Genomic DNA, 23230 nt, shown 5'->3' with positions numbered 1-23230 from the left:
ATTAACAGGATTTATTAACTTATCTCAATCTTGAAATCTAACTGTAATATTAAAAAATCAGTGAGATGTTTGCCCATGACTGAAGGGTCTTACTGGACTGTGGTGATTAGATTTCTAGAGGGGAACTAGCCACTTAATTCCCATAACTTTCACAAAATGTAACCTAGACTGTTAACCCAAGACTGAATAACCAGCCAAATTGTTCCATATCTTTATCTAAATTCTTGGTAAGACTCATAATTTCTACTGCTGAGGAAACTATTATAGAAAGAATATTAACTACTTATAGAGTTAGTAGTTAGCTTTTTAAAGAAAAACATTCTGCCACTTCTTCCCGTGGTTACATTTATCATTTTTCTTTCTCCTTTCATGGAGAGATCAGGGAATTCTACAGCCTTGTCCAGGAGGCTCCTTTCAGGTTGCTTAGAGACTACTCATCATACTATACTCATGATCTATATCATAAATCCTTCTACTGTGTTATCTTTGTTTTGAGTTATTCTCCTTGAACCTTTCAAAATTTATCATTGTTTATGTCCCCTGGCCTCTTGGCAAAGAATTATATGCATTTCAACTGTCACAGTAAATGATACATCCCTTTACGTGTCTGAAACTGCTATTGGTTTGCTAATTCCATTGTCTTTTCTTGCTTCTCTCTCCTACTCCCCTCACCCTGCCCTGATCCCAGGCTCTCTCTGGGGACTCAGAGACAAGTAGTCCAATAAATTATAAACATCATTGAAACTTTGTATGGTGATACCAACTAATAGATAAAACACAGGCCATGGGTAAAATGACTTGATTTGTCTTTCAGAGACTTCTTTAATGACACTGAAAGAGCTCACTAGATACACTTCAACTGATTTGTTATTCACTTTTTACTTTAGCTCATATATCACTATTTCTGAGATCAGTCTCACAGGAGAAAATTCCATTTAAAATTTCAAACCATATTTGCATTCATTCCTCTTATTCTTTTTTTTTTCCATTTTATTTATTTTTTCAGCGTAACAGTATTCATTCTTTTTGCACAACACCCAGTGCTCCATGCAAAACGTGCCCTCCCCATTACCCACCACCTGTTCCCCCAACCTCCCACCCCTGACCCTTCAAAACCCTCAGGTTGCCCCAACCTCCCACCCCTGACCCTTCAAAACCCTCAGGTTGTTTTTCAGAAGCACATTCCTCTTATTCTTATTAACATTATTAATCCTCATTCATATTAACTGTTGTTTTTAACAGCTGATCTTACATGGTGCCATGTGACATTAGACAGAGATGTCAATTTTTATAACCAAATGTGAACTATGCATAGAATTATAGTAATATTATTCATTACGTAATTTCTAAAACTAACTTTCAAGTTAGTTCTGGGGAATAATGATGACATTTCTGAAGTAAAAAACACGGGTAATATCTGAACTTCTTCCTGGAAAAACAATTTAAAACTATGACTCAGTAAAATAGAGATAATGGAGATTAGTGGTTTGAGTATAGTCATATTCCCTGAGTTTGAATTCCAGCTCTGCCATTTATTAGCTATGTGACCCTGGGCAAGTTATCTAATCTTTTTCTAAGAATTTTATCTGTAAAATTAAAACTAAAATACTACTAGATAATCATAAAATTGTATTTTTAAATATTTGCTGCACAGAAATATTCTTACAATATTAGTACCAAGGAGTGACTATTTGGTAAAAGTTGGCTATATTTATTTTCCTTACTATAGACATCAATGCAAAGGAACTAGACTAAGACATACAAAGGTATTATAAGGCATGATCTTTGATAGCAACAACTCAACTTTGATGTTGGCTATAATATTTCAATTAAAAATGAAAGTATAATTAAGAAAAATCAGATATTTTCATGGAGAACAAAAAGGAATTTATAGCTTGATGATTTAGTGAATTTTGTAAAGATAGACAGATTATCCCAAATAACATAGAAAAACATGAACAAACATGAGGAAGGAAGAAGGAGACTCTGAGACAATTTAAACTTAATAAACAATTTTTAAAGTGATTCAGATATCCAAAAAGAAAAAATGATGCTGTAATCATTGACAGCAAGTATGAAATTTAAGAAGAAGAAATTCTTTTGAAGGAGAATTAGAGGTTTTAACTATTAAGGGGCAGTTATGTAGAGAAAAAGCTTATAGGTTTTAGAAATAGATTTTCCAATAAAAATAGATTTCTGCAGCCTAGGGTTGGTAATGAAAGCTAAGAGAGCCATGTCTTTGAGGAATAATGTTTGAAGAGCACAAGGATACTAATAATTGAGAAACCTTGATTTGAAGAAAAAAGAAAAAACAATAACAAGATAAACATTTCTTTTCATTTTCCTTGCCCTTCATGGTTTCCTCTAACTATCTTAAACACGGTTGTTTATCAATTTTGACAAATATGTTACTGATCCATAAAAAATGGGTGAGTAGAAAAATTCATGCAATACCATTCTAATTTTATGGTGGTATTATTTCCGACTTTTGGAGGGCTTAAAACATCTATGTTGGGTTTTGCAACCAATTTCAAAATGTCTCAGGGGGAGGGAGGGTGTTCCTCCATAACTACCTGTGGTTGGGATACCACCATGGCATCCTACAATTTAACCAAATTCTGACTCTGTATACCTCGAGGTACCAGTAGATTCCACAGGTTAAGAGTTCAGTCCTATAGGGCTGCCTTTCCATTACTTCAAATGCCAGTTGCAAGTCCAGTTTGTCACCTGTTCTTCTGACCAACTGCTTATAAAGCAAAGTGTCTCATGGTCTCTTCCTCAGGTATCATTAATTTGTGAGAGCTGCTAACAGAACTCAGATAAATATTTTACTTATTAAATGATCAGTTTATTAGGAAAGATATAACTCAGGAAGAGTCTGGTGGAAGAGATGAATACAAGGATGGAGAAATGTCTCAGATCTTCAATGATTTGTCTGAAAAAAACATACTTCCTGAATCTCCACATGTTCTCCAGAAGCTCTCTGAAATCAATCCTCTTGGCTATTGACAATTGATTCAAACTTTAGACCTTCCCCTGCCCAGAGGCCTGGGGGTGAGACTGAAAGTTCCAAACCTCTTGGCAACAAGACCCCATTCTTAGGTGTAGTCCAAAATTTGCCTCATTAATATTACAAAAGACATTTTTCTTGCTATCATTACTTAAGCTATCCCAAGGTTTTTAGGAACTCTGTGCCAGAAACTGGAATGAAAACCAAATATACATTTCTTACTATAAATCAAAATGTCACAGCATCCTAATTTTTTCTGATAATTTAAAAAGAAACATGATCTAGAAACACTAAAAAGCATTTACTACCTATAATTTTCTTAAGAAAAAAAAAAAGAAGTGTTCAAACCTTAGTGTCAAATAAGGATCCAAAATATTTCTGATGAATTATCTAGAAAGAAATTATTCATCAAGTGTTTGGTACAAATGCACATATTAATCAAAATCTCATATGGTTAATCTTGTCAATCATATACAAATTTTGATATAAGCTTTGAAATATAAACATTGATGTAACTTTGAAAACATTTAACAAATCTTATGCAATTTGTTATTACATAAAGATTGAATCCCATTCAGTATTCTTCAAATGTTCATTAGATTTTATATCTCACCAACTTTAAAACTGTGGATTTGTCAATGTTCAATGAACAAAACTTTCAGAGTCTCTAAAACATAAGAGAGTTTTAAACAAAGATTAGAGCAGAAGGAAATAATACAGAAACAAGCAAAAAAAAGTAGAACAGATCAACAAAACTAAGAGCTGGTTCCTCAAAACAGGTAATAGAACTGATAAAACCCTAGCCAGATTTATCAAAAAGAAAAGAGGAAGGACCCAAGTAAATAAAATCACGAATGGAAGAGGAGAGATCACAACCAACACCAAAGAAATACAAATGATTATAAGAGAATATTATGAAAAATTATATGCCAACAAAGTGGGCAATCTGGAAGAAATGGACAAATTCCTAGAAACATACAAATTACCAAAACTGAAACAGGAAGAAATACAAAATCTTAATATAACCAGCAAAGAAATGAAATCGGTAATCAAAAATCTCCCAACAAAAGTCCTGGGAAAGATGGCTTCATAGGGGAATTATACGAGACATTTAAAGAAGAGTTAATACCTCTTCTCCAAAATACAAATGGAAAGAAAACTTCCAAACTCATTCTATGAGGCCAGCATTACCTTGATTCCAAAACCAGACACAGTCCCCACTAAAAAGGAAAATTACAGGTCAATACCACTGATGAACATGGAAACAAAAATTCCCAAAAGATACTAGCAAATCATATCCGATAGTACATTAAAAGAATTATTCACCTTGATCAAGTGGGATTTATTCCTGGACTTCATGGCTGGATGGCTGGTCCAATATTCACAAATCAATCAACATGATATACCACAGTACTAAAAGAAAGGATATGTGTGTGTGTGTGTGTGTGTGTGTATAAATTTTTACTTAAATTTTAGTTAGTGAACATATTGTGCAATATTGACTTCAGGAGAAGAATTCTACTAGAAGAAAAAAATATATATATACACATATATGTAAATTATAAATATATACACATATATACATACTTAATTTTTTTTATTTTAGAAGAGAGTTTTATTTGAGCCTAAGTTAGGATAGTTGCCAGGGAAACATGCTCTTCACAGGGAAGAAAGTGCTCTGGAGAATGAAGAGTTTTTGTAGGGTTACATACTTTGTACTTCTTGTAAAAGTTCAGAAGATTATAGATTAGCACATAGGCAGGAATCACAAATTTTAATGTTAAGGAATGCATTCATTGATACCCATGGAATAGATAGTTTTCCCTTAGGCTACTCATTTATAAGCAGGTGTACAAGGTATGCTGAGGGGGGTCATTAATCAGCCTTTGGTTTAAATGAAGTTTATATACAGTCCTGTTAACTTAGAAAGAAAGCTAAAATGGCTTCCCTTGTACACCAGATCTTTAGAGAGTTTTTTTCCTCATTTATTTTAATTATAACTATGGTATTTACCTTCACCAAACAATCACAGAAGTCATCGTTCACAATAAGTGGTTGATGGCTAGTTCTTTTAGAGATTATGCATGAAATTATAATAGTATTCAGAGCACCTTATCTTGTTGTGATTGCAAATCACTTTTAGCTACCAAACCGGTAAAAGTTTTTAAAGATTTGAAAAAAAAAAAGGTGTTTTTTAAAACTATTTAGATGAAATCCTACCTTTATACAACTTTGTACAGTAAAGGTATTGCCTAATCTTTACTTTAGATTCCTTGGCTTCCTTCCTAAGACAAGTAATGACAGAGTTCTGAAGGATATATTCACTAGACCTTTGCTTTTAAAAATCTTTAAATTCTATTTATTAATATATCTTCTATTTTATCCATGCTATTGCATCCATTAGTCTTCTAAAGAAATCTAGACTATAGGAACTTAAATACTTTGGAGTGTGATAAAGCATAACAAAATAACTTGTAACATTTGGGCAGAATTTTTCCACTATAATTACTTGTTATTCTGGCAAACATTTTGATTGTTGATTGATCAAAGCCACAAAGTGGAATATAACATTACAGATTTAAATTAGTACATACACAGTGGCCTGTGGCTTTTTAAAAAGATTTTTATTTATTTATTTGACAGAGATCACAAGTCGGCAGAGAGGTAGGCAGAGAGAGAGAGAGAGAGAGAAGGAAGCAGGCTCCCTGCCAAGCAGAGAGCCTGATGCGGGACTCGATCCCAGGACCCTGAGACCATGACCTGAGCCAAAGGCAGAGGCTTTAACCCACTAAGCCACCCCGGCGCCCCTGCCTGTGGCTTTTTATAAGTCTTACAATGTTCTAAAATATTAACAATTGTTCTAATAAAGTCATATTGTACCCCAAAAGAGAATGAAATTAAATTTAAAATAAAGAAATCATGGAATAGTTATTGATTTGAGTAACATGAAATAAGGTTATGCTACTCAGCTTTAATATGCAATAGAGGTGTTTTTTTTTTTTTTTTTAATACTTTACTTATTTGACAGAGAGAGAGCAAGACAGAGATAGATCATGAGCAGGGGGGAGGGGTAGAGGGAGAAGCAGACCTTTCTGAGCAGAGACCCAGATGTGGGACTTGCCCTAAGACCCCAGGATCATGACCCGAGTCGAAGGCAGACATTTAACCATCTGAACCACACAGGTGCCCTGAGTTTGGTTGTTGTTGTTGCTGTTGTTGTTGTTGTTTTAATCTCTTGAAATCTTAGAAGATATTTACATAGTTTTAGTCTGAGTGTCACGTAGACTTCCATGGTTCTTAATTTTTCAGCTCAGCCCTAACAAGATTTAATTCTTCTGCACAACCTTTGTGAGAAAATGAGGGTAACAGAACATGTCCTATAGGGCCGAGAGTGTGATGGTCTCTGAGAGTCTCTAGGAGAGGCTTCAAGATACAAGCAAGAACAATCATCACAAGTGTGAATAAAGGCATGTGTGGAGGTACAGAAAGACTGAGTATTGCAGCTGAAGCATTTCATAAATTTTTTTGGTAATTACAAATGAGAAGAAAAGAAATAGATGAAATTGCATGTATGTGAACACATATAATTTAAAGTTTCATTAGAATCTCTTTTTCATGAAACCATTGTTCTTTCCCTCTTATTTTAACAGCTAATATTTTAATTGTGGTTTCCTTCCTATTCTATTTCTTCACTAGTTTGACTGCTGTGGTATTATCAGAGTAATCTAAAAGATGACTCTTAAAACAAAGGCTGAACTAAAAAATTACAAAACCTGGAAGAGGAAAAGATAGCCACTTTACAGGGCAAGAAAATCACCGTAAACAAAGTTTGAAAATAGTACTGAGAAAAATGTAAAGTTAAACAGAATCTCCAATTTGATTTACTTACAGGTAATTCTCTGTAATGTAACACAGCAAAACATGTTTTTGTGCTTTGTAAAACTTAAAAACCAGTAAGTTTTTGAAGTAAAATACAATGAATGAAAATTGTTTGAATACTATATTTCCTTTTTTATTAAAGTATGACTGACACATAATACATCATTTTCGGGTGTGCAACATACTGACTCAATACCTATGTATATTATGAAATGATCACCTCGAGAAGTAAAGTTATCATCTGTCACCATACAATGCTTTTATGTCAACTATATTTCTTATGCTGTATAACACATCTCTATGTGTTATTTATTTCATAAATGGAGAATTGTACTTCTTAATCTCTTTCACCAATTTTATCCATCTCCCTATTTCCCTACCCTCAGGCAATTGGAGATTCTGTTTAATGTATCTACCAAATAATAAAAAGCAAGCAGAAAAGTGGTACTAACACTAACAATTTACAATGGTAAAAATGAAACAAAACAAAGTTATATCTTGATTGCCTTAATACTTTATGTTTAGGATATTTAAAACCCAATAACATTGAATATCTTAAGTTTCATAAATATATTCAAATAATAGTAGTCTTATGTATGTAACAACAATTGTTAGATTTTTTACAAACTTACTTCTTTACTTTCTGACATAGAATAAATTTTTTATTATGATACCTCTGATGCTGTTTATTTGCAGACCCTGCAGTTACAATAGGAATTATTAATCTTATAAAGAAGGAAGCACAGTCATCAGAGGACTGGGTTTCCTGGAGGGAGAGTTCTCCTTATTTGTCTTTTATCTCCATTCTTTTTTCTCTTAGGTGTTTTGACTGATCCTGATTTCTGGTCTCCCTGAAATTTTTTTGACTTTGTTTTTGGTTTGACTTTGTTTAAGTTAAGAATAAACTTTATCAGAAAATTATAAAATAAAAATCTAATTTAAATAAACATCATATAAATATTTCTAAGTAAATAACAAAGAGACCTCTTAATGAGGTAAATTTAGCTATTAATAAAAGTAAATAATATAGTTTTAATTTACTGTATAAAGAATTCCTATGTGAAAGAGATTTGACCAGTATAAATACATGGAGTAAAATTTTTGATTAATATTTTCCTTACATATAAGTAAATACTTTGTCTCAATAACGTCTCTCATAAATAGAATGTTTCCTGTTATAACAAAAATGTTCAAATATGAAGGAGAAAATGATTTTGTGAAAAACTAAGAGTATTGTAGATTAGAGTTAGATATGAAAATGCTCACAGTCAAGAGGTATATACCATGTTATTTCTGAGTTTCCTATAAAAATATGGTTTCCATACACTTTTCCATTCTAATAAGGAACTTATTCTTACAGATACATTTGAACTAATTTGAGAAAACTGTGACATAAATTCTGAATTATATATAAAACTTACATTCTTTGTGGAATTTTTGTTTAACATCGTGAATAGTAGAGGTTTGCACCACCTAAAAAGGAAAATAAAATATTTAGAGAAAAATATTTATTTATTTCCTGTATTTTAAGAAGAAAACAAAATTTATTAAAGTATAAAATTATTATGAAATAACCAGGGTGTTTTGTTTGACTTTTTAATCATTCCTGCTTTGACAGCCTTGAAATATTGCATCTGTATGTCTTTTTTAAATTTTGTTTTTGCATGATACAATAATGGTGCTAATTTATGAGCTTCTCTAAATGTTAATCTCAAAAATATATTTTTGAATCTTTTTTGACCATAATATTCAATTTCTGTTTTCCAAACTGGTAAGATTACCAATTAAAATATGACCAAATTTACGAGATAGACAGAAGGTAAAAGAGTTTGTAACAGAGGAGTTTCAGTATATGAAGTTGATTTATATGGGCAAAAGAGGGAAATGTTTACTTCAGAATATCATAAGGAAAAATATCCTATCCAAAGCCCCTCATTGGTAACGTTATTAAATATCCTATCCCAAAATGTTATAGTTCTATCAAAATTCACGTTACATATATTAGATGTATAATTAAGTTGGTTATTGTTATTATTTATTCATGTTAGATATATGGATTCATCAGAACTATAAAATGTATGAGGATGAGAGTTCTATTTAAACACCTCGAGCCATCACAACAATTTTTTAACCATCTGACTTTGTTCATATCGAACATGCAAACTGAAATTTTTCTTTACCCCTGATCCCTTTAACTGGCTTATTAAAAACAACAACAACAACAACAGTAGTTGAAGATCTATGGCAAAGGACATATCCACGACCATATAAGAAAATATATTTCCTTTCTCTGAACACATGTAGACTATTGTGTTCCCAGTGTATTTTATTGCTACACTTAAATCTTATAGCTATTTTGGGAAAGTGAAGTGAAGAATTAAAGTGCATAAAGAATGGCACATAATAACACTCCAGGCAATTCTAATTAACATTATTATATTATATTTAATACTTAAATAAATATTAAAAGTATAACAATGAACGCACTGATTTTACCATATTCCACTCTCTTATTAATAGACCTATAACCAAGGGTGTGCTACATTATTCACAGAATTTTTTTTTCTGATTTCTTCTATGCGTATGGTTTACTAAATAAAAATGTTGTAAGATTGAAGCACAGAATGACTGATGATATTAATTCTCATTTGGGTAGTGCTGTAAACAAGCAAAGGACCTTAAAGAATCTTTTTGAAAATTCCAAATATTTCATAACATTGCTCTTGTTTGGAAGATGTTAGAAAATGTTTTTAAAACAGTTTTTAGAGAGGGTAATATATATTTATATACTTGAACATAACTATATTTCATTTTAATATTGATAATTTAGCTTTATATATGAATTTTATATTTTAAAACATGGTGCTTCATTTGAACATTGTTCATGGCTTTATCTTACCATTACTTAATCACAAAACAATTTTATATGTTGCTTCCTCTTATTAGGATGCCTAAAATCCATATACTATTTTCGAGAGTATCAATTATTTGTCCACCCCTCATTTCAAGAGCCATCTGATCTGGAAAAACAAATAATTTTCATCATCAGTAACTCCTTAGAGTTCACTGTTACTCAGCTATCACTTGATGAAGGTATATTATCTTTGTTTACATGCTAGTTGTTCCAACTATCTCTGAAGACCTTGAGGACAATGACCTGGTGTTATTGTAGTCTGTGTTTCAACATCTAGTGCACCATATAGCATGTAATAATGTTTAAAGTCGCTTTTGTTGAAATAAAAAATAAAGCTGTGAATGCAAAGTCATGTGAAAACAGAAGTTTTTAAATCTGGTATGAAAAGTCTTTCTCAAGTACATTTCTGGGGAAAAGCTACATGCTTTACCAGAATAATTTAAATGAAAGTCTTCTAATTTGATATTTGCCTTTTTTCTCTGAATTTGCAAATTTTCAAAACGAAGATTATACTTGCCTGAAAGAAACCTACATGCAGAAATGGGTTGTTTCTTGCAAGCTTTTAACAAAGTTTTTAATTTACTTTTTAAAAATTACATTTGACTTTCACATGTTAGAAAAGTGCTGATTTTGAATAAATCTTTGAGAACTGCCCTAGCTGGAGCAATTTTAGTCAAATACAGAAGAAAAAAAAAATAATTAACTATTAAATGATTCAGACAGTATTGCTCAATTAGCCACAAGACTGTGCTTGATCAACTCCTCCAGCCCTTCAGTTGTACTCAGAGCACACAGAGAGGAAAAGATGATAATTAACAGAATATATAAGACTTTCTGATTACTAAAATCCATGTCTCTGTAGCTTCATCAGGAAGTTTATTCATAATAACTTCTACTTTTTAGCAAGTTTTAACATCTCTCAAAAAAGACAAACTATCATCACAATAATTTATTCACTTTTATAAATCACAATTAATTGTGCAGATGGGAGAGATAAGTATTCTGACATCTGAAATCCTGAAATTCTCTTCATTAATGTTTCTTTCTCATTAGAGGAAATTAATCTTAAAATGTTAAGTAGACAAGGTAAATGGTGTTCGTTAGTTGAATCAAAATTTACTTCTAATTCCAACTGATCATGATTGAGTTTTGGGTCATTATTACTTTATCCAACAATCTAAATTGATAGAGTTTTTTTTTTTTTTTAAGATTTTATCTATTTATTTGACAGAGAAAAAGAGATCACAAGTAGGCAGAGAGGCTGGCAGAGGGAGAGGGAGAAGCAGGCTCCCTGCTGAGCAGAGAGCCCACAGGGAGCAAGATGTGGGGCTCAATCCCAGGACCCTGAGATCATGACCTGTGCAGAAGACAGAGGTTTAATGCCCTGAGCCACCCAGGTGCCCCTAAATTGATAGACTTAAAGCTTTTCACATTGAAGTAAAATCTAGGATTTGCTTGAATTTGCCACTTACACATATACTGCAATATTACACAATTAAACTCTTTTGTACTATTGCTACTTTTTACAACTAAATTTTAGCTACTTTCTCAAGAACTCCTTGAAATGAACAGATGTCTTCAGAATACTGCTTATCCTGCTTAAAGAAATGAAAATTAAGGGAAAAGGAAAAACAACAACTTCTTTGAAATTCATTTGACAGTTATTACAATGCACAAACCAAAAACTGTCAGTAAACTTTGTTTAGAAAAGAAATGTGTCCAACAGTAAAGACAGAAAACAGAATAAAAGATGAATTGAATAGAAATGAATAAATTCAGAGGCATGAAAATACACACACACACACACACACACACACACACACACATACAGGCAAGATAGCTGGTGCAGTTTTGCTAACTGGCATGAACTTTTTGTTCCTGGTTTTTGGGATACATAGAAGAGTACTAGCTTAGAGAATCATATTTTAAGATTAGTTAATTCAGGAAGGCGAAATATATTCCTCTAAGAATTTCCACTGGAAGGTTTTACATTAGCTAATGGAATACGTACTTGCATATACTGCATAGATTTTAGTTGGAATGGATAGGAAGTACTCTGAGTGAACAAATATTATTTTACTAATAAATAAACTTCAGATAATCACTTAAATATTTTTATGATACATTTTCAGCTTTATTGAGGTCGCATTGAAAAATTAAATGATAAGATATTTAAAATGTGCCATGTGGGGATTTGATATACACACTCATTGTTTGTTAAAGAATTTCCCCCATTGACATTGGGAGATGGAGAGGAGAAGGAAGTTGGGGGAAATTGGAAGGGGAGGCGAACCATAAGAGACTATGGACTCTGAAAGACAACCTGAGGGTTTTGAAGGGGCGGGAGTGGGAGGTTGGGGGAACCAGGTGGTGGGTAATAGGGAGGGCACGCATTGCATGGAGCACTGGGTGTTGTGCAAAAACAATGAATACTGTTATGCTGAAAATAAATAAATAAATTGAAAAAAAAAAAAAAGAATTTCCCCCATTGAATTAATTAACACATTTATCACCTCATATTTTTTGTCTATGGTGAGGACATTTAAGTTCTACACTTTCATCAAATTTCAACCACACAATACAGTGTTATCACCTATAGTCATTAGGTTATATAATAGATTCTCTGACTTTATTCATCTTATAACTGAAATTTTGTACCATTTTGCCAACCTCTCCTTATTTCCCCCACCCCTCAGCCCCTGGAAACCACTTCTACTCTGTTTCTAGGAGTTAGGTGGTTTTTTGTTGTTGTTGTTGTTGTTTTCTTTTTTTTTAATTCCATTCAAAAGTGATATCATCCAGTATTTGTCTTTTTCACTGTGACTTATTTAATTTAGCATAATGCCCTCCAGCTTTATCCACATTATTGTAAATCACAAAAATTCCCTTTTTCTGGTTGCTGAATTGTATCCCATTTTATACACACACACACACATATACACACCATATTTTCTTTATTTGTTCAACTGTCAATAGACACTTCTGTTGTTTCCATACTTTGGCTTTTATAAACAATGTTGCAATAAAATGGAGCAACGGGTATTTCTTTGAGCAAACAGCTCTGGTTTCCTTGGATATATATCTCAAAATGGGATAAATGGATCATATGATAGTTCCATTTTTAATTTATTTTATTTTATTTTTATTTTTTGAAAGACAGAGTGCAAGTGTTTGGGGACAGACGGAGAGGGAGAGAGAGAATCTTAAACAGGCTTCATGTCCAGCTAGTCTGAGGTGGGGCTCAGTCTTACAATCCTGAGATCATGACCTGAGCCAAAATCAAGAGTCAGGCACTTAACCCACTGAGCCACCCAGGCATCCCTATTTTTTTTTTTTAATGATAATTCTATTTTCATTTTCTTGAGGAATCTCCATACTGTCTTCCACAATGGCTGTACTGATTTACATCCCACCAACAGTGTACAGTGTTCCCTTTACTTCATATCTTGGCCAACACTTGATATTTTTTGTCTACAGTTGCACGGTGATATTATATTGTGATTTTAATTTGCATTTTCCTGATAATCAGTGATGATGAGCATCTTTTCATGTCTGTTGACCATGTGTATGTTTTCTTTGAAAAAATAAAAAAACTATTTTAACCTCCTTTGCAAATTTAAAATTGGATTATTTGTTCTTTTGTTTTGAGTGGTATGAGTTCCTTGTCTATTTTATAAACAAACCCCTTAGTGGACATGTGGTTTGCAAATATTTTCTCCCATTCCATAAGTTGCTTTTTCATTTGGTTGATGATTTCCTTTTCTGTGATTTTTTTATTAAGTTTGATGTAGTTCTTCTATACAGTTTTAAATGAAAGAGGAAAAAAATGACAGTGATATAGAAAACTTCTGTCTTTGTTGTAAGTTTTTCTAATGATTATAGATCTTTAGTAAGGAGCTGATAAAATCATGAAATGATATTTACCATTTAAATTATCACTTTTTAAGAAAAGGTTTAATCATGCTAATTCAAGTTTCATTAAATGCAGTCTCGAAATAGGTTGTGCCACAAAAAGTGGTTGAAAACAACACACACTGCACATTTGTCACAGACTGGCTGATGGATCTACTGTGCATTTTCCTCACTCTAGGATCTATACTGAAGAAGCAGACATCATATGGAACATTGTTTATTTCCTAGGCAGAAGTTGAAAAAAAAAAAAGTGGTGAAATTAGATTATGTTCTGAAAGCTTCCCTCAGGAAATAAATGCATGCCTCTCACCCTCATTTCACAGCACAAAACAAGTTACTTCAAAGAAGTAGGCAAGTTTAATTTTACCAATTTCCTGTGTGAGAACCTGCCAAAAATTCTTAATAAACAGCGCTAATGTTTATCAGAGTTTATCCTTCCAATCATCAAATATTTGACCCTATATCCCTTACATTGCAAAATATACACATTATGTCCTCATCTATGTATTTATCTTCTTGATGGATAGATATAGACATATAGGTAGGTTAAATATTATATATTTTAAACATTGTTTCTTAAAAATAACTTTTATCAATTCCTTTCAAAAGTAGTTTTGAAGGACAAACTTCTAGAATGCACTTTTCTCAAAGGCTTAAATGTAGAAAAAGCAACCATATAATTTATAATCCCAGTGGAGACAATTTTAAGTGTAAACCTTAAATACAGCATGAAACTTGAAATAAAAAGTATAATACCGGTAAGGAGTTCTACCACTTTCTCTTCTGAACATAAAATGCCCTAAACAGCTATTATGAACCTAAAGAATCTGAGTATTACTGAAACCTAGAATTTAGATCAATTTCAATGCTTGGTATACACTATTTGCTATTCTTTCATCTATTACTTTGATATAAATCATCATGTTTCATCACTGATATGCATTTGCTAGCTAGTATAATATTTTAATTAAACCATGTATCTCATTTTTGTTTTAAATTAGTATGTAATGGAGAAATCACATTGAAAACCATTAAGAATACTGCTAACAGTCATAACTAACATCACTGAATGCTTAATAAGCATCCACCACAATTCCAAGACCTTTACATTTACTAAGTAATTTAATTCACATACCATCTTTATGGCTTCAGATATAACATTATTATCCTCATTTTACATGAAAGAAAACTGTGACTCTGAGTGGTTTAGTAATTTATCTGGGGACACAGGTAACAAGTTACAAGAATGGACTTTGAATGCAAATATCCTGGTTCAAAACTTACTCTTCACCATGGTACATGACAAAACAGAGTGGGTGAAAAAGGTGAAGGTAGGGGAATGGAGGAAAATGTATTGAATATTTATCATTGTAAACACTGCTTTATGAACTATACAGATAGGCACTTGGTCATCATAAGCCATCTTATGAAGTAAATAACACAGACTTCTTAAAAGATGAAGAAATTGTAGTCATGAAATATGAATGTCTTCCTGAAGTGACATGACCAGTAACTTAAATAATATGGATTAAAAAAAAAAAACAGAGAAAGTCTTCACTGTCATATCTTGCTATTCATAATATTTATTCCAAGCACTATATTTTAGATATTTATTTTACAAATTAATCGCCAATATACAAATGCAAATAACATTTTTATTTTATTAACATAAGAGGATCCAAGCTAACAACAATTATGATACGTAAATATGTGTGGAGTTTTTTGTCTCATTCAAAAGTATTAATTGGGGGTGCCTTGGTGGCTCAGTGGGTTAAAGCCTCTGCCTTCAGCTCAGGTCATGATCCCAGGATCCTGGGTTCGAGCCCCGCATCGGGCTCTCTGCTTGGCAGGGAGCCTGCTTCCTCCTCTCTCTCTGCCTGCCTCTCTGCCTACTTGTGATCTCTGTCTGTCAAATAAAAAAAAAAAAGTATTAATTGAGCGCCAACTATGTATCAGTAAATTTTCTATGTGTCAGAGCAGAAAAACTCTCTCTCTCTCTCTCTTTCTCTCTCTCATTCTATTTTAAAATAATAACCAGTACTTACGCAGTGTCTTATATGTACCAGGTGCTTTTCTAAACAGTTAACTCATGTGAACTCCTTACAACCCAGAGTTAGGTCCTGGTTGACAGAGCCGAGACTGATGCACTTATCTATTAAGAGAGCTGTGTCCTGTCCCACAGCCAATAAGAAGCAGAATGGGTTAAATATAAGTAGTTTTATACCTGAAAGCACTTTCTAAAATACTATGGCACAATGGCACACATTGAACTAATATTCAATTATAATTAATATTTAAGAAATGAGATAGAGAATAAATACATATGTAATATATTCAAGGATGATAAGTTCTAAGAAGAAAACATAAAAGAGGTAAGATATCAGAGTAATGGAAAGAAGAAATGTGATTCTAATAGGAAGAAAAAGATATATGAGCAAAAGCCCAAACTAGAAAACAAATGCCGATAGCTTGAAGAAGAGTCTTCCAGACATGGTAACATCAAGAACAGAAACTGTGAGGGATCACCACATCCAGAGTATTTGAGAAACAGCAAGCAGGCCAGTGTGTTTGGAGCAGAGTGAGTCAGGAACAGCATGGTTAAAGACATGACCAGAGAGATGAAGGTGGGGAGTAAGGAATAACCTTCAAGAATATGGGATTTTCTTGGATTTTCTTCTGAGTGATATATGTAGCTGTTGGAGGGTTTTCATCAGAGCAGTCACATAATGTAACTCAAGTTTTAAAAGAATCAATCTGGCTTCTGTGAATTGAACAGAATCTAGGTGACAATTAAAATGATAATGCAATAATAAATGATTCATCTATAATAACAAATTGCAAGTTCTATTTCACTTGGCGATGCTGTGGAACAGGTATGAGCTATAAGTACAGAAGATACAGACTATAGTATATTTATTGTTTTGCTACATATGCGATGGGGGTTTGGTAGATCAGTTGGTATATTAGAAGTGGTAATGATTTGAACTAAGATGGCAAAGTTCAGAGGTATATTGTATATAGAATAAAATGATTTACTGATTGATTGAATGTAGTACAGAAGGAGAAATTCTAGAGAATCGAAGCAGATTGATAAACTAAGGTGAGACTTTCTTTGTCAGCTCATTAAAGAATTAGCTTCACACGTGAATTCTCTACTGGTGGAAACACTTTGATCATCTGCAATTGCTTGCTGAGTGTTAGTGTCTTCAACCTCCCAAATGAATAACCATGAGGCAACAGCAGGGGCCCATCTGAAAAAATATCACATTCCATCTCACATGCATTATGTATTATAGAACTCCACATGTTGGTCCCTCCTTTTAGGATGGATGTGATGGTGAATGATGTGAGTATTTAGAAAAGACATAATCTGGCAGAGGGGATATAGTGTCACTGTGTGCAGAAGAGAGCTAAGCTGTGAGTCCAGATTTTTTCTATTATAGCACAGTATAGATCCAAGAAGAAATAGCTTGAAAATTAAGTATTTAGTGGGATTGTACTTACATATTTAAATCATGACATACATGGACCATTAATTTAAGTTGCAGGAATTCTATTGCCAATAAAAATCTAAGACATTATGTTACCCTGAAACTAATAATACAGTATATGCTAATTAAACCCGATTTAAATAAAAAAATCTAAAAAAGACGACATTGTATCTATGCAATGCCAGAAATGCTGATTGAAAGTAAAAGCAAACAAGTACAATTATGAATCTCTTTTTTTATAGTTGTAGAAAAATGTACTTAATTTTTTTCTTCTCATTTTGAAATTAAGCAGATTTCACTTTAGCAATCAACAGCTCAGGGTTTGTGGCTGTTCTTTCTGCTTATATGCTTCTTAAAATGTTGAGTTAAAATTCCTGAGAAACTACTTTTGCCTTAAGAGATACATAAAATATCTCTTAAGGCAAAAGTAGTTTCTCAGGAATTTCAGTGTGAAAGCTCTTTGAAATATCCTAACTGTACAAAAGTAGTAGAATATGTCCAGAATGTCTCAGGCATTCTATGTTAAAGTCTTTATTAAATTAAATTCAGGTTTCAAATGGATTTTATTAAATGAAGTTAATGAGATAATAAATAGATATTTAATGGCACAAAGATCAGTACTGACAAATGAAGGACTTAGTTATATAGCCAGTAATTCATGAAATGTCTTGCTAAAAGAAATTATAATTACATTACATTTTTATTTTTAAGAAATCAAATAAGCAATAATTAAAAAGTCAGAAACGCCCAAACATGAAGTAATATAAAATGTTTATTTTGGAGGCAGTGAAAATGTGTAATAAGGAAATTTCGACTACAATAAGAAAAAAGACAGGTGATTATTAATACACGCTTTTCACAAAATGATGTTAAAATGATGAGTTTATAAGGCAGAGGTACAGCTTTCTTGACTTAAGAGTAAGATAAATTTTCAAATAAAATATCCAGTATGTTGATGGAGTAGGCAGTTCACAATAAATCTCTCTAAAAAGAGAACTAACTTCTCGTAGGAAAAGAAATGAGTGTGACAGTCATAGGCTTTATGTGGTGACAGACTGGGCTCAGGTTACTTAGCTGAATCCCAGTAGATCAACAGGGATTGAAAATTATTTGATGACTGTCAGTTTAAAAATCCACTAATAAAATATAACATATTAATGTTATGGAGCTTGAAAAGTTTGCACATTTGAAACTCTTAAGTGGGTAGAGAATTTTTCTTTGCCTTCCTTCCCAAATTCTCCAGAGGTATCTCTATAGCTATACGCCTTCGTTAAAGGCTGAAAAGCTGAGGATATAAGGCATTTAGAGGAGATAATTTCTACTTTAGGAGATTGCTCTTTACTGTTAAGAGATACCCTCGGGATGATCCGTCAGATTGCCCTCACTGTTTATAACTGGAGGAGGTTTCTAAGGCCACTCGGTTTCTGCAGTAAAAAAGAAAATCACCCACTTGGACTCAGTCAGCAGTTCCTTCATGCCTCTGTTTTGGCTTGTGTCCTATTATCCTGTGCTGGACTACTTACGTGTGATTATCCATCAAAATACAGAGACTTTCCGAGGAGGAAAGAACATATTTTTGTTTGGTTTGGTTTGTTTTTCATGATGGTGTTCCCAGGGTCTATTACAGTTCAAGATTGGTATTCTTCAATATATATGAAAAAAAAGAAAAAGAAAAAGAAAAAGAAAGAAAGAAAGAAAGAAACAGGAAAGAAGGAAGGAGGGAGGAAGGGAAGAGAAAGTTCATATTTGGGGCGCCTGGGTGGCTCAGTGGGTTAAGCCACTGCCTTCGGCTCAGGTCATGATCTCGGAGTCCTGAGATCGAGTCCCGCCTTGGGCTCTCTGCTCAGCAGGGAGCCTGCTTCCCTCTCTTTATCTCTCTGCCTGCCTCTCTATCTACTTGTGATCTCTGTCAAATAAATAAATAAATAAAATCTTTAAAAAAGAAAAGAAAGTTCATATTCTAGGATTCTGCCCTTGAAAGATATTCTTGTAGGAACTTGATGATCCATTTTACACACTTTATGGGTAATACCACCTTAAAACAATGATTGGCTCCAAACCTTTGAGCTGTTATCATGTAGCCACTCAAATAGCACAGTTTTCACAGCAGATGCTAAAATGCAATATAAGCATACATAAATCTAAGATCACTCACATTTATGTATAATTACACAAATTCTAACAGAAATATAAATTTGATCACTGCTATATTCTGTGTTGTTAAGAAGCACAAATGCCTATTGCGAGGATATTAAAAGGCTTAAATGATAGCAATGTCAGTTTCCACATTCTGCAATATTATACCTTCAGACCTCTTGCCCTGAGGCCTTTAGATAATTAAAAAAACTAAACAAAGCAAAAATGGAATGTTGATTTCTTAATATTTCCTTAAGTTATTCCTCATTTGTTAAATACAACTGTTATGAGTTACAGTACAGGAAAGAAAGTTGTTATTGGATAATTTTGAGTAGTAAGGTCTATAAAAGGAACAATTAAAAATAGTATTTTGTATTTAAGTAACATTAAGTTCATAGCAACTCATTCAGTAATGATTTTGATAGCTCTTTCCTGGACTACCCAAAAGTACCAGTAACATGTTAATTTGGACAAGGTACATGCCTAAAATATAATTTCTTTTAGTTTATTTAGAGAAAGGAATCAAAGAAAAGCACAAGGATATCAAAGCAAAATTATTTCTCAGAAATATGTAAGCACAACTTTTAATCTTTTTTTGTTTGAACTGTTAGATCATGAAAGAACTAGGGACCCCTTCATCATGAACTTTCTGATAACCAAGACCCTCTGCTCATCTTCAGGTTTTTTCAAGAGTTCAGCTAAGCTGAGATATTGCTGCTTTGGTGTCTGTTTTGTTTGACCAAGCAGCCTGCAGTGACCTTCACCTGACACTAGGCACTCAGACAAGGACAGGCCCAAGATAGCAACCCTCAGAGTCACAACTAAATGTCCATTCTGACCGAACGTTTCCAACAGCCCTTGGGACTAACAGTCTCCCCTGTTTCTCAATGACTTTTTTTTTTTTTTAATATTTTATTTATTTGACACAGAAAGAGATCACAACTAGGCAGAGAGGCAGGCAGAGAGGCAGGCAGAGAGAGAGGAGGAAGCAGGCTCCCTGCGGAGCAGAGAGCCCGATGTGAGGCTCGATCCCAGGACACTGGGATCATGACCTGAGCCGAAGGCAGAGGCTTTAAGCCACTGAGCCACCCAGGCGCCCCTTCAATGACTTTTCTTAATGTGCCCCTATGGTAAGACTTCTTTGGGGCTTGCTAAAACCCCATCTTTTGGTTTGAATTGACTAACTCAGACTTAATCCAGGAATCCCTCGCACTCCACTCAGATACCCTAATAAAGACACGTGCCTTAGGTCCTGTCTGTCTCTATCTGCACCCTGTCTCCTCTCACCTCCCGTGTAGCTCCCTGAAACCCGCTGGATACTTCCTCCAGAACCTGTGGGTAATAAACTTCTTTATCTTCATTTCTCTTGTGGTCTGTTGTCAATCCTCAGCTCACCACCTGGAACCCTGTGTTCCACTAGTGTGTGTTAATTTGACAAATTCATAACAGGTTTGGATATAGAAGATTGCCTTGATTCGTTACAAGTTCAAACAGCAAAATCCCTGTTAAACCAAACCTAACTGAAATAAAATAGTAATGGAATATCATATTCCCTTTATCTACAATAAGATAGTAATGAAATATCATATTCCTTTTACCTATAATACCACATTCTATTCTATTGTACCCAGATGTATACATTTGTCTAATCTATGTGGATCATAACAACATTAGATAGAAACTACAATATATTTATTACATAACTATTCTCTTTTGTTACATAAAGGGTGTTGTCTAGTAAAGATTAAATCAGAAATATATGTGTATGTATTTATTACTTTAAGGCTCAGATATGTCTTAAAGATGTGCCCCAAAATTTATATTTGATTTAAATTGTTTTTTACTTACTCCCTAAATATGGGTTATATGTATATACAGAAAGAAAATAAGTTAACTTCAACACTTTTATTACAGTGTGAAAATTTTGTTAAACCTTCCTTCATTTTATAGTTTTTAATATATTTAAATGATATGAAAATTTTTGTTTTAACATTTGCAGACTTTAATTCGTTAGCAATATTCAAGGTTCTGTGCCATAGTATTTTTTTATGTAAATCTCTACTAGACGATGGCATTCATTCCAATGATTCTAGTGACATAGCTGGTCTCATTAAAATTGTAAGGGAAAGAAAAATAAGGACATTGCCCAATGTCACAGGCTGGTTAAGTGTGAGAGGTGCCTGAGGATCATCAAAACCCAAACAAAGCCCATGGTGCTATGGTGCCTCCTAAATGTGTCAGTTCTGAACAGGCTCCCAGAAGATTTGCTTCTCAGTTTTACTAAGTTCTCTATCTTCAGTCTTTCTTTTTTCTTTTCTTTTTTTTAATAAAAAAAAAATATATATATATATATATTTTTTTTTTTTTTTTTTTTTTGACAGACAGAGATCACAAGTAGGCAGAGAGGCAGGCAGAGAGAGAGAGAGAGGAAGGGAAGCAGGCTAAGCAGAGAGTCCAATGTGATGTAGGGCTGATCCCAGGATCCTTGGATCATGATCTGAGCTGAAGGCAGAGGCTTTAACCCACTGAGCCACCCAGGCGCCCCTGTCTTCAGTCTTTCAATTACTCAGTCTATCTTCCACATTGTCACTAGATTTAATTTTTTGAATGTTGTATTTTAAAATATTATCTCCCTGATTTGAAAGGAAAGAAAAAGGCCAGATGCTAGAAAGTCAACTAGGCCTCTATCCTCCATCCCAGCCAAACCATCTATTCTGTTTGTTCCATTTTGCATCATCACACCATCAACTTAATTACAGTAACCCAGAAAGCTTGCTTACCACTTTTCTGCTTTTTTGCCTTTGATATGCTAATTCTTCTTCCTGGAATGCTCTTTGTCCACCACTCATTTTATATATATGTATATATATAAAATGTTGATTTTTCCATTTTTCCATATATATAAAATCTGTTGATTCTCCCATTTAGTAAGCTAGCTTATTGTTATATATATATATGTGTGTGTGTATATATATATATAGACACATACACACACATATGCATATGAACTGAGGTATAGATGGCATGCAATATTATGTTAGTTTCTGGTGTACAACATAATGATTGGACAATTATATGCATTATGAAATGCTTACCACAATACAAAGTTATTTCAAAATTATTTATTATAACTCCTATGCTGTACTTTTCATCCCTACTGCTTATCTGTTTTTTAACTAGAAGCTTGTACTTAATCCCACTCACATAATTTGCTTATCACCCCACCCTCTGGCAACCACATTTGGTCTCTGACTTTACCAGTCTGTTTCTGTTCTTTGTTTTGTTTTTTAGATGCCACTCAAAAAAGTGAAATAATATGGCATTGGTCAAGAAAAGAGCAAAATGTCCTCTAGGTCCAACGATGTTGCAGCAAATGCTGAGATTTCATTCTTTCTCATGACTGAGTAATATCCTGGCACTCGTGCAAGTGTGCATCTGTGTGTGTGTACCAACTTCTATATGATTTCAACTGTCCCTGGACACTTTGGTTGCTCCTAGACCTTGGCTATTGTAAATAATGTTGCAATAATCACAGGAGGGCATATATGTATGTGTGTGTGTACACACACGTATGTCTGTATATATGTGTGCATACACATGCATGTGTGTATATATACACGTGTGTGTGTGTGTGTGTTTCCTTTGGGTAAATACCCGGTAGTGGAATTATTGGATCATATGGTATTTTTATTTTCCACACTGGTTGCACCAATTTAAATTCCCACAAATAACACATGAGGGTTTCCTTTTTTCCACATCCTCATCAACATTTGTTATTTCTTGTCCTTTTGATACTAGCCATTCTGACAGGTTTGAGGTGATATTGTGATTTTGATTTGTATTTTCATGATGATGAGTGATATTGAGCATCTTTTCATATGTCTATTG

The 23230-nt window shown here is 33.4% G+C and overlaps 1 protein-coding gene across 1 annotated transcript in view; it reads right to left on the bottom strand.

Annotated features, from left to right (window-relative positions):
• TECRL (trans-2,3-enoyl-CoA reductase like) overlaps nt 1-23230 on the bottom strand; it is a 104266-nt gene that overhangs the window by 68529 nt on the left and 12507 nt on the right. The window contains exon 2 of the mRNA XM_045998376.1: nt 8311-8362. Within this exon, the coding sequence (XP_045854332.1) occupies nt 8311-8362 (52 nt within the window). The remainder of the gene's footprint in view (nt 1-8310; nt 8363-23230) is intronic.

This window comes from Meles meles, chromosome 2 (genome assembly GCF_922984935.1).
Source record: "Meles meles chromosome 2, mMelMel3.1 paternal haplotype, whole genome shotgun sequence".
Lineage (NCBI taxonomy): Eukaryota > Metazoa > Chordata > Mammalia > Carnivora > Mustelidae > Meles > Meles meles.
This window is presented reverse-complemented; position numbering and strand designations above follow the sequence as displayed.